General features: G+C 35.8%; 1 protein-coding gene and 2 non-coding genes across 3 annotated transcripts in view; 1 reads left to right on the plus strand and 2 right to left on the minus strand.

Moving 5' to 3' along the window:
• Positions 1 to 887: 887 nt before the first annotated feature.
• On the minus strand, positions 888 to 960 carry trnaa-agc (transfer RNA alanine (anticodon AGC)). Its single transcript has one exon. It is a non-coding gene; the product is annotated as a tRNA-Ala (tRNA).
• A 690-nt stretch (positions 961 to 1,650) lies between these two features.
• On the plus strand, positions 1,651 to 1,736 carry trnay-gua (transfer RNA tyrosine (anticodon GUA)). Its single transcript is given in 2 exon segments — positions 1,651 to 1,687; positions 1,701 to 1,736. It is a non-coding gene; the product is annotated as a tRNA-Tyr (tRNA).
• Positions 1,737 to 6,103: 4,367 nt separating this feature from the next.
• The window catches only part of dnajc5b (DnaJ (Hsp40) homolog, subfamily C, member 5 beta), a 16,601-nt gene continuing 11,369 nt past the window's right edge, over positions 6,104 to 11,335 (minus strand). Inside the window, exons 4-5 of the mRNA XM_056450358.1 lie at positions 10,000 to 10,174; positions 6,104 to 6,356 (exon numbers count right to left, since the gene is read on the minus strand). Of these exons, the coding sequence (XP_056306333.1) occupies positions 6,271 to 6,356; positions 10,000 to 10,174 (261 nt within the window). The 3' untranslated portion in view covers positions 6,104 to 6,270. The remainder of the gene's footprint in view (positions 6,357 to 9,999; positions 10,175 to 11,335) is intronic.

The raw sequence follows: 11,335 nt of genomic DNA on the forward strand, positions 1-11,335 counted from the left end.
CGAAGCACCCGGAGGAAACCCACGCCAATACGGGGAGAACATGCAAACTCCACACAGAAATGCCAACTGACCAAGCCGAGGCTCGAACCAGCGACCTTCTAACTGTGAGGCGACACTGCGTCGCCCGCAAAATAATGAACTCGATTTCGAGTTTTCATCATATTGATGGTTGGTTGTGGCCACCTATTGGGTCAACGTTATAATTGCTACAAGTTTGGAGTGTCAATCTGCTTGGTTTAAACTGTGATTTTTAATCTTTACCAAAAACATCAGTGTTTAAATAAACTGGTATCGCAGTACTTCTGTGCTATTTTATTATTTGTAACTCAGAAATTACGCTAAACTGGTTGAAAAGACTTGAAGCTCACTGTCAAACGCAGATTTAAATGCATCGCATTGACTGATCATTAAATATCCTGTATGTAAGACTGACACCCTGTGGTTGAACTAAGTATTACAGTTCAAGTTCAAAACACTTTTTTTACCCCGCTCCTCCTCTGACGACGACTTCAACGCAATGCAGGTTGCCAGATTGACTATTGGAGCATCGGGCGGATACCGTAGCTCACGCGACACGTGTTTTTAGGAGTTTATCACCTGGTTATCGCTTTTATTTAAGATCTTCGTCTAAAGGACATTAAAAAATAACATATGACGCGTTTTTCAAACTAATTATTCCACACTTTTTATATCCTAACTAACGTTAGAGCTCTGGAAGTATTAAATGGATTTGATTGGTGCTTTTCTGGGCAGAACACATGGATGTCTTCTCTGACTCTCCTGGTTGGGTTTCGGACCGGGTCCTGCGCCGGACTTTCAGAAGCACTGCGGTTAGTCTTGGTTTATGTTAGAAAACGGCGGAAAAACTGTTAAGGCGGGGAAAACATTGGAGAATGCGGGCATCGATCCCGCTACCTCTCGCATGCTAAGCGAGCGCTCTACCATTTGAGCTAATTCCCCTCCGCGGTAGCATGATTGCTAACTAGTATGTATGCTAGCATCTGGACTCCAGCACGTGGATGGCAAGATATCTGTCAAATTATAAACTTTTGCTAAGAGTATCCATAGGTAATGTCGAACCGTTGGTTACACTATCTTCGTTATTTATTTTTTGTTAATTGTTAGCTTAAATATGAACATTGCACGTTTATGAAAGATATTGAGTACTTTGTGGATGGTTTGCTATCTATAACTTATATGCTCTTTTTAAAACGCGTTAACTGGGTTTTACTGCAAATAAACAAAAATGCCTTACATATAAGTGGAATTGACCATGGTTGTGATATGCTAATCATATTTTATTAATCATTCGTATTCGTAAAACTATATGGTTATACAAATTATATTTTCTACCGCGTCATATACATTTTTGGTGAGGATTAAAATGTCATTGGTTGCGTTTATGTAGAACATTTGGTTACTTATTTTTTTCCTGAAACAATGCGTTGTGGTAATCTGTGAATAGTTAACGTTAATGTACTCGCTACCTCCTCAACATTTTACATTTTGTCATTAAGCAGGCCCCCCTAATCATGCACACTGTTTATTTTATCGCTGTTACGTGTCTTATATAAGCATCTGTCAAAAATATTTGCTGTTTTTGTTCTTCCAGGTTGAAAAGCTTAGAATCGGTGCGCTTGCATACGGGTTCCTTCGATAGCTCAGTTGGTAGAGCGGAGGACTGTAGAGGAAACATTGACATCCTTAGGTCGCTGGTTCGAATCCGGCTCGAAGGAAACTTCATTTTTCCCTTTTTGAGTTGACTTAACTTCGATGTTTTATGTCAGTCTTGGCTACGTTCTTGGTATCTAACCGTATAAAGCAGAACAACCACACTGACGCTCTGCTGTTTTTGTCTCGAAATCCTCAGATTCATGTAATCGTTTTTCACACAGTGCTTTAGCGTATGCTTCTCTCCCATTATATATTTTATTAGATTTATAGTTGAATAATATGTATGTCTGTCAAAAGGGGGGACTGCTGCCCTTTAATAGTTAAGAAATAGTTTGCTCTGATCTGTATCTTAAATAATATTAATAATTAAAATAATAGATTAATATACATTTGTCCACCCCATAATGGTTTATACCATAGTGAATGTAAGTTTGCGCCAAAAATATTAATTCAGCGGTTTGAAACCAGCATATCGAGAGCACCAACAGACAGCGCATGTGTTCACAAAACCTGTTTCTCGTAAAATAGGCATTTGTAGGTGTCCGTAAAACCAGATGCATAGTTTGTATTTTTTTAATACACTTGCTTGCACATGGAAGCAGTAAAATAGAAAATATATGCAGTCTTTCATGGTTTCCAATGATAGGTGCAGGAATGCAAACGGTTTCTTTAACATCACAAATATTATTGAGAACCACTCGATATCCTCCAAACCACGAAAACATAATAACAAGTTTGATTAATAAATGAGATGTAATTGAATTAAATAAATTTGGTTCACTAAGGCATTTTATCGAAAGTAATCACAAAAACTTGACCCCCCGATCATCAATGTATAATTTTGCATTCTTGCTGTGGGCCAAAGTTAACTGATAGTAACACTGACATCTAGTGTATTGTCCTCTATCTATCAACTGACAGTATTTACATTTTAAAAGTCTGATTTATTTACATTTAATTTAAACATTGATTTTTTGTCGCTCCTCAATTAAACAAAGAAACTAAAGGTTATGTTAAATTTAAAAAGATGATCTCTGTCAAAGGCATTCGCCTCAACCAACTCCCTATCATTCTCCCTCTTTTCAGATGGGATAGTGGGCCAAACTAAAGGTTGCCATGGGCCAACTTTGACCCACAGGCCCCGCTTTGGGCACCTCTGGCAAAGACTGTTAAAAATATATGTGGCTGAAATGACCACTGCCCTCCTGCACATATACAAACACAAGCTCAGGATCATGACATCCCAGACAATTTTTATGACATCGAATAACTAACAAAACCCTAACCCGATAGCCACAAGAAGAACTGTATAAAATGACAAAGCATATATAGGGATAATGTATGTATTATTAATTATGACCTTTATAGTAGCCAGTCACTAGGTGGCGATCAAAATATTTTGGCTTTACATGTTAAGCAAGGGCTGCATTCCAGTCTAATGTATGTCCTTTTTAATGTTAAGTTTTCACCGTCTCGTTTTCTCTGATCCTTCCTCATTCACTTTATAAAGTGGAATGCACTTTCAAATGGTGGTGGGTATTCCTCTGAGGGGAGGTGCTCGAGAAAGTTTGCGAGTGTGCGTACCTAAAAGGTCTGCTAATAATAATAGTTTGTAAACATTTTTAGACTTTTAAGCTTGCTTATAAGTTTTTTACTATAATATCACGCAATTATACGCATAGATATTTACAAATGATTATTATTGTATTTTTAGAGTGAATTTATAAACGATTTTATTTGCATGAAGATTATGTATAGTTATAAAAGTGCAAATACAATGTCATTTATAACCATTGATCAAGGTACAGAAATATATTTATTATTTATTATGTCCAGTCACTAGGTTGTGATCAAACTAAAAGACATTTTAGGATTTATTGGTACATGTTGTTAAGCAAAGGTTGCATTCAGTCCAATTTTTTTTTATGTTAAGTTTTCACCGTCGTGTTGACTCTGATCTTTCCTTATTCACTTTATAAAGTGAATGCACTATAAAATGGTGGTGGGTATTCCTCTGAGGGGAAGTGCTTGAGAAAGTTTGCATTGCGAAAGTTAAGCTTGCTTTTAGTTTTTCACTGTTTAGAAGAAGAATATCCAACACAATCTCACGGCAATTCGTAACTTTTTGCTTTAGTGGCTAATTCGTATGAATTCGTACGATCTAATTCGTACAATTTAGTACGATTTGCTCATCCCCCAATGAGGGTTGGGTTTAGGGGTTGGGTTAAGTGCCACGCCTCCTTTTTAAAATCGTACAATTTCGTATGACTGAACTTGTATAAATTTGTACGAATTAGCCACTAAACTGACAAAACGTAAAATACTTACGTTTTCCCGTGAGATCAGGCTGGAATATCACGTCATTATACTCATAGATATTTACAAATGATTATTATCATATTTTCAGAGTGAATTTATAAACAATTTTATTTGCATGAAGATTACATATAGTTATAAAAGTGCAAATACAATGTCATTTATAACCATTGTTAAAGGTATAGAAATATCTTTATTATTTATTATGTCCAGTCACTAGGTTGTGATCAAACTAAAAGACATTTCAAGATTTACTTGTTGTTAAGCAAGGGTTGCGTTCCAGTCCATTTTTTGTCCTTTTTTATATATTAAGCTTTCACCGTTTCATTGGGACTGATATTTCATCATTCACTTTATAAAATGGAATGCACTTTAAAATGGTGGTTGGTATTCCTCCAAGGGGAAGTGCTTGAGAAAGTTTGAGAGTAGGTTTCTAAAAGGTCTGCTAATAATAATTCTTAAAATTTTTTTTAGACATTTCAGCCAGCTTTTGGTTTTTTACTGTTTTATTACTAGAAGAGACTGTGCTGTGAAGTTTAGATGTACAACTTTTGCACGGTCAGTCTTCTTTGTTAGAGCCAGTCATTTCTGGAACACACTTCATATTGATTTAAGGGGTATTGCAAATGATTCAACATTTAAATACAAGTTAAATAAATAGCTAAAAGCAAATGAATTTGTAATCATGTGTAATTCTTTTCTCTAGCTTTTTATGAAATTCTTATTATGTTTTATCATTTTGTTGTATGTACCTTTACTGTTATTGTATGTGCAATAGTGTGATTTTTAATTTTAGGTTGCTTTTTTAAAATTTGGCAGGGGGCAACAGATGAAAATTAGCTCTTGTGGCTAACTACACTTACATTTACATTTAGTCATTTAGCCGACGCTTTTATCAAAGCGACTTACAAATGAGGACAAGGAAGCAATTTACACAACTATAAGAGCAGCAGTGAATAAGTGCTATAGACAAGTTTCAGGTGTGTAAAGTCTAAGAAGCAAAGCTTTAGTAATGTCTTTTTTTTTTTTGAGAGAGTACAGTTAGTGGTATAGCCAGAGAGGCAGTTACAGATTAGGAAGGAAAGTCTAAAAGACTAAATAGGAAGGAAAGACTAAATAGTTTTTAGTCGTTTCTTGAAGACAGCAAGTGACTCTGCTGTTCTGATGTAGTTAGGGAGTTCATTCCACCAACTGGGCAGATTGAATGCGAGAGTTCGGGAAAGTGATTTCTTCCCTCTTAGGGATGGAACCACAAGGCAACATTCATTCACAGAACGCAAGTTTCTGGAGGGCACATAAATCTGCAGAAGTGAGAGCAGATAAGAAGGAGCAAAGCCAGAGGTCGCGTTGTAAGCAAACATCAGAGCTTTGAATTTGATGCGAGCAGCAACTGGCAGCCAGTGCAAACGGGTGAGTAGTGGAGTGACATGTGCTCTTTTGGGTTCATCAAAGACCACTCGTGCTGCAGCGTTCTGAAGCAGCAGAAGAGGTTTGATAGAATTAGCTGGAAGCCCGGCTAGTAGAGAGTTGCAATAATCCAGTTTGGAGAGAACAAGAGCTTGAACAATGAGTTGAGCTGTATTAAATAGGAAGGGTTGGACCTTTCTGATGTTGTAGAGTGCGAATCTGCAAGATCGAGCAGTTCTAGAAATGTGGTCAGAGAAGTTTAGTTGGTCATCAATCATTACTCCAAGGCTTTTTACCATTTTGGATGCAGTAACGGTTGCCCCATCCATCTGGATTGAAAAGTTTTGGTGTAGAGTCGGGTTGGCAGAAACTTCAAGCATTTCCATTTTCACGAGGGCTTATTTACAGTTTTATTGTTGATTAATGAGTATTGTCCCTGGTAAATAAATACATTTCAAATAGAAGAATAATATCACCTCATTATACCCATAGATATTTACAAATGATTATTGTATTTTTAGAGTGAATTTATAAATGATTTTATTGCATGAAGATTATGTATAGTTATAAAAGTGCAAATACAATGTCATTTATAACCATTGATAAAGGTACAGAAATATCTGAAATCCAAGTATTATTATTTAAAGAAATGATCATTTATCAGTTTGATCACATTATCTTCTTTTAATTGCACATTAAGCATAAGACAAATATAATATCTGTTATTTACAAACAGCATGGTTAAACAAAGCTTAAGAAATTGAGTATTTTTGTTTTCTCAGTCCTAACACAAGCAGTATACTGTAAAAGACATCAATATGCTCAAAATTGCTCAGAAATTTAAAATCAGTATCTATCTTGACTCTTTTGCTTTTAGGTGTATGATCTGTGTCCGTCACCGATCAGCTGGGTCTTCTCACTTGCATTGGTTGGCTGCAGCACAATCGGAGTGTCGCCATCTGGAAAAGCAGAATCACAGGTAAAAGAGGTCGCGTATGATCAATAGGGAATAAACAAGAGGTTAGTCCATCTAATGGCATGCCATTTCACATTCCTAAATGAACTTCCTGCTGAAGTGAAAAGTGTTTTGTATGCTCCAAGGACGTCCCAGCAATCTGCCGTTAGCCTGCCCCTGCTGGCTGCACTTTTATGACCTCATTGAGCTGGCTCTGTATCGCTGCTTTGAAGGGCAGCCCACTGTCCACTGGCTTACCTATTGCTCAGAGAGTTTCTGATTCTAAGCTCGCGAGGTACAAATACAGGTTCAATGTAGGTGTTTTTGTAGCCATGCAATAGAAGAACCATTTCTGTAAACAGTTCTTTATAATAATAATGTTATTTATTAACAATCCCTGAATTTTAGCAAATCTGCCTCACACATCTTAAAAAAAGTGAAGCCAAAATAATATGATCACCACCTGGTGGCTGGCTGCAGTATATGTCATAAAATCTGCCCTCATGCATGTAAATGAATAGGATTGGAGCCAAAATAGATTAAATTGAGATTGCATTTAAAAAAAAATCTAATGATGATAACTTTGTAGGTTGATGTTATAACAGTGACGTATGTTCAAGTGTTAATTTGGTAATTTAACAACATTTGGATGTGTTTCTCCTATTTGTTGATTTTAATGAAGTAATGCACATACTGAATATAAATGTTAGGCCTTGCTTATGTCAGCATAGGTACATAAAAAGTAGCATATACACTACCTGACAAAAGTCTTGTCGCTTATCCAAGTTTTAGGAACAACGAATAATAACTTGACATCTAGCTGATAATTTGGTATCAGAAGTGTCTTATATGAAAGGCAAAGGCCTCTAGATTACACTTATTTTACAGAAATAAAATATGATCATGCCTTGATGTTTTTTTTATTATTTAATTAGGACAGTAAGGTCTGACTTTGCTTAGACAAAAGTCTTGTCATTTAACAGGAACAATGTACAATATAGAATAAAAAGTCATGCTGCAGTGGAAATAGAATTAATATTGTGTATGACTCCCATGAGCTTGGAGGACTGCATCCATACATCTCTGCAGTGACTCAAATAACTTTTTAATAAAGTCATCTGGAACGGCAAAGAAAGCATTCTTGCAGGACTCCCAGAGTTCATCAAGACTTTTTGGATTCATCTTCAATGCCTTCTCCTTCATCTTACCCCAGACATGCTCAATAATGTTCAGTTCTGGTGACTGGGCTGGCCAATTCAGGAGCACCTTGACCTTCTTTGCTTTCAGGAACTTTAATGTGGAGGCTGAAGTATGAGAAGGAGCGCTATCCTGCTGAAGAATTTACCCTCTACTGTGGTTTGCAATGTAATGGGCAGCACAAATCTCTTGATACCTCAGGCTGTTGATGTTGGCGTCCACTCTGCAGATCTTTCGCACCTCCCCATACTGAATGTAACCCCCAAATCATGATTTTTCCTTCACCAAACTTGACTAATTTCTGTGAGAATCTTGGGTCCATGCGGGTTCCAATAGGTCTTCTGCAGTAGTTGTGATGATTGGGATGCAGTTCAACACATGGTTCACTGGAAAAATCTACCTTCTGCCACTTTTCCAAGTGATCAACTAAAAGTCAAGTTATTATTTGTTGCTCTTACGACAAGTCTTCTTTCATTTAGTGTATGTATATACACACACATTGCTGAAAATTAGCGTAGGTAAAATGTGTGTGTATAGCTACCTACGCTAAAGTATTAAACAAGTGAGAGCACCAAACTTAATTAATAAAAAAAACAGAATCATGTCTGCTTTATATTCTCAGCTTTGCAAGGTGAATGTAAGTCAACTTAAATGGAAGTGCGAGTCAACTTTGATTCATCCACAGTGTATTTTTAGATTGGCGGGTTCTAATGTGACACAAAACAAGGCATTTCTTGTCAGCACAGCCTTTCAAATGCAGCGACAGAAAACATTGTTTATTTTTATTGTGAGAATGCTATAAAAAACTAGTATGCAAACACACATTGAGAACTGACTCAGACTGTAATTATCACTTTTGTGAGGGACTGCAGCAAAAAAAAAAAAAAAGACTCCTACAGCTCACTGGCAGACGAACGGCGTATTATATCCAAACATCTGGCTCAGAAGTATCAGCTGTTTATTTTTATATGTAGGGTGGCTTATTATTACATTGGTTAAAGGCTTTGTTACATAACTGATAAAGCTGTGATCCACTACATCAAAACCGGTTGTGCACTTTCAAAATTTCAGATATATGTTTTTTAAATTAGAAAATGACAAATATACTTTAAAAACGAATTACGAAAGATTTAATTGCGTAATATGTAATATTTACATCTTTTAGTTTAAGTACGTCTTTCTGCTTTGCAAAATATTCAATTTAAAAAAACATTATTAGCAGCATTAGCAGATTGTGAATGCTGAAAAGTACAGATAGGGTTTAATTCGTCATGTAATTCCTACTAAAAAGCGCCTAATTTGTAATAATTTTATTTTTCAGCATGATAATGATCCCAAACACACTGCTAATGTCATGAAATCTTATTTGGAGAGGATTTGACGAAACAAAGACAGTCATGAAATGGCGTCCACAGAGTGCAGACCTGAATATTATACACAGTATGTGTAGGCAAAAATTGATGATTCATTTTGGTATGTGTCTTTTTTTTACGCATTTACATCTGCTTTTTTTGTGACTGATGCCATGACAGTAGTGAATACGAGCACCTAAAGAAGACAGTGATGAGATTTACATTACTGTGCAAAGGTCTTAGGCCCGCATTTACATTGGTGGTTTTAGTGACTGTGTAATGACATTATATATTCTCATTCTTTTTATTAAAACACAACCAGAAAATACAAAATAAATGAAGAATACTGGCGTTTCTGTCTTGGTTTGAAATGTATTTCTGCCAGGGCTGTTGGGAATATAGTCTGACTTGATAGAATTGTGAATACTGAAAAGTACAGACAGGGTTTAATTTGTCATGTAATTCCTACTTTAAAGCACCTAATTTGTAATAGTTTTGTTTTTCAGCATGATAATGATGGCAAACACACTGCTAATGTCAAGAAATCTTATTTGGAGAGAAAAAACAGCTGATGAAATAAAGACATGAAAGTCATGAAATGGCCTCCACAGAGTGCAGACCTGAATAATATATACTGGACATGTAGGCAATAAATAAAGGGACTAAGCCAAAAAGAAAATGAATCAATGAATGTGTAGGCAATATTATTAGCAGTATGAGATTCAGCTGGAGAGATAAAGAAAGTTGGAAAATGCTAATCTGAGGAAGAACTCTTAGAAATGCTGAAAGTTGCTTGATATTAAATGGCACATTATGTCAGAAAAGACTCATAAAAAGTTCATGTTAAACACAGACTTTTGATGCTAGTCTTTTGAATCCAAAAGTAATTTTGCTTTGAACATTGTGTACATTTCCCATATTTTCTGTTTGTATATTAAAGGTATATTGTGTAGATATTTCCTGTTTGTATATTAAAGGCTTAGTTCAACCAAAAGTAATGACTCTGCACTTGCTCTATACCTTAGATTTGTGCAAAGGTTCTAGATTCCCAAAGCTGGTGGTGGCCTAAGGCTTTTGCACAGTACTGTAGATGTTTACCTCTCTCATTGTCCGTACGGATCTGCTCCTCCAGGTCTTCAGGAGACACGTAGACCTCTGGATCCTCTTCTCCAGGTGTGTGCGGTTTGCACTTTCCACAACAGCAGTTGAAACAGCAGCACAGACAACAGCAGAAATAGCAACCTGTCAGCAAGCCGCAAATGGCAAACAGACCCTATAAATGAAAAGGTACGCAATCAGAAAGGCACACAGTGTCGGATACAAATGCAATCACAATTCATATACAGTAGTCCACATTTGAAGAGGATAAAACAAAATAAAAATTTCTAATTTGTCCTAAAAATATTGACTTTGACGAAAGGTTTTGATTTCAGTTCAAAGGGAGTCTCTATATTAATGTCTATATAAAATGTATACAAGAAGTGGTTTATAATTAGTAGTTAAATAATAATAGTTTTGTTATAGATTGTTAGTTATATTATAATAGAGCAGTTATATAAATTAGGTCAATATTGATTTCATATTTTAATATACATTTTAGTAATAATGTAAATAATAAAATGCTTTCAAGTATATAAAGACAAACAATAAATATTTTTATACAAATAAATGAGCAATATCACAATCATAGCAGTGCAATGTTGCTGTATATCGGCACTGGTGGGAGGCGTGTAGTAACATTATACAGCCACATCGCACTGCTACGAGTGTGGTATTGCATTTATACAACAGATTGACGGCATAATCATGTGTATAAAAAAGAAAATCAAACACAGAGAGTCTCAAAAAACTCATTTGTATTAGGAACTACTTTCTTCTACCATTCCTTTACATCTGCAGCTGACGTCAGAACAGCAGAAACTGTTGCTCATTCACTAACGTCACTTTAGAGCTAGTATTTGAATGATTCTCTTGCATAATGTCTAAAGTGATAAAAAACAGCTGATTTTTGCTCACATTTTAGGATTATAAGGCTGAACGGCATGAAATGCCATCTCAGTCCACAGAGGTATTTCCCAGTATTTCTATGTTGCAATCGGGAGATCACAATATTACTATGGTATAAATACAGCACTTCAACATACAAAAGAGAGAGATTGACTTAGAAAGTCATGTACCTGTTTAATAATGATTTGATCAGCTGTAGTTTGAAATTACGCTGTTTTCTCTTAGGGCTTATTATGAGGTTTCTGTCGCCATCTTGTGGATGAACATGGTCAACTGTCATTGCTCAAAGACAGGCTAATGGCCGTCCACGCGCTGTCTCTCAAAAATTATTATTTTAAAATAGACACTATCCTTATTAATAAACTGCATAGTTACAATATAAACAACTACATTCTCGACTAAAAAAAGCCTCAAAAGTACATTATGT

The sequence above is a fragment of the Danio aesculapii genome, chromosome 24 (assembly GCF_903798145.1).
Source record: "Danio aesculapii chromosome 24, fDanAes4.1, whole genome shotgun sequence".
In the NCBI taxonomy this organism is placed as follows: Eukaryota; Metazoa; Chordata; class Actinopteri; order Cypriniformes; family Danionidae; genus Danio; species Danio aesculapii.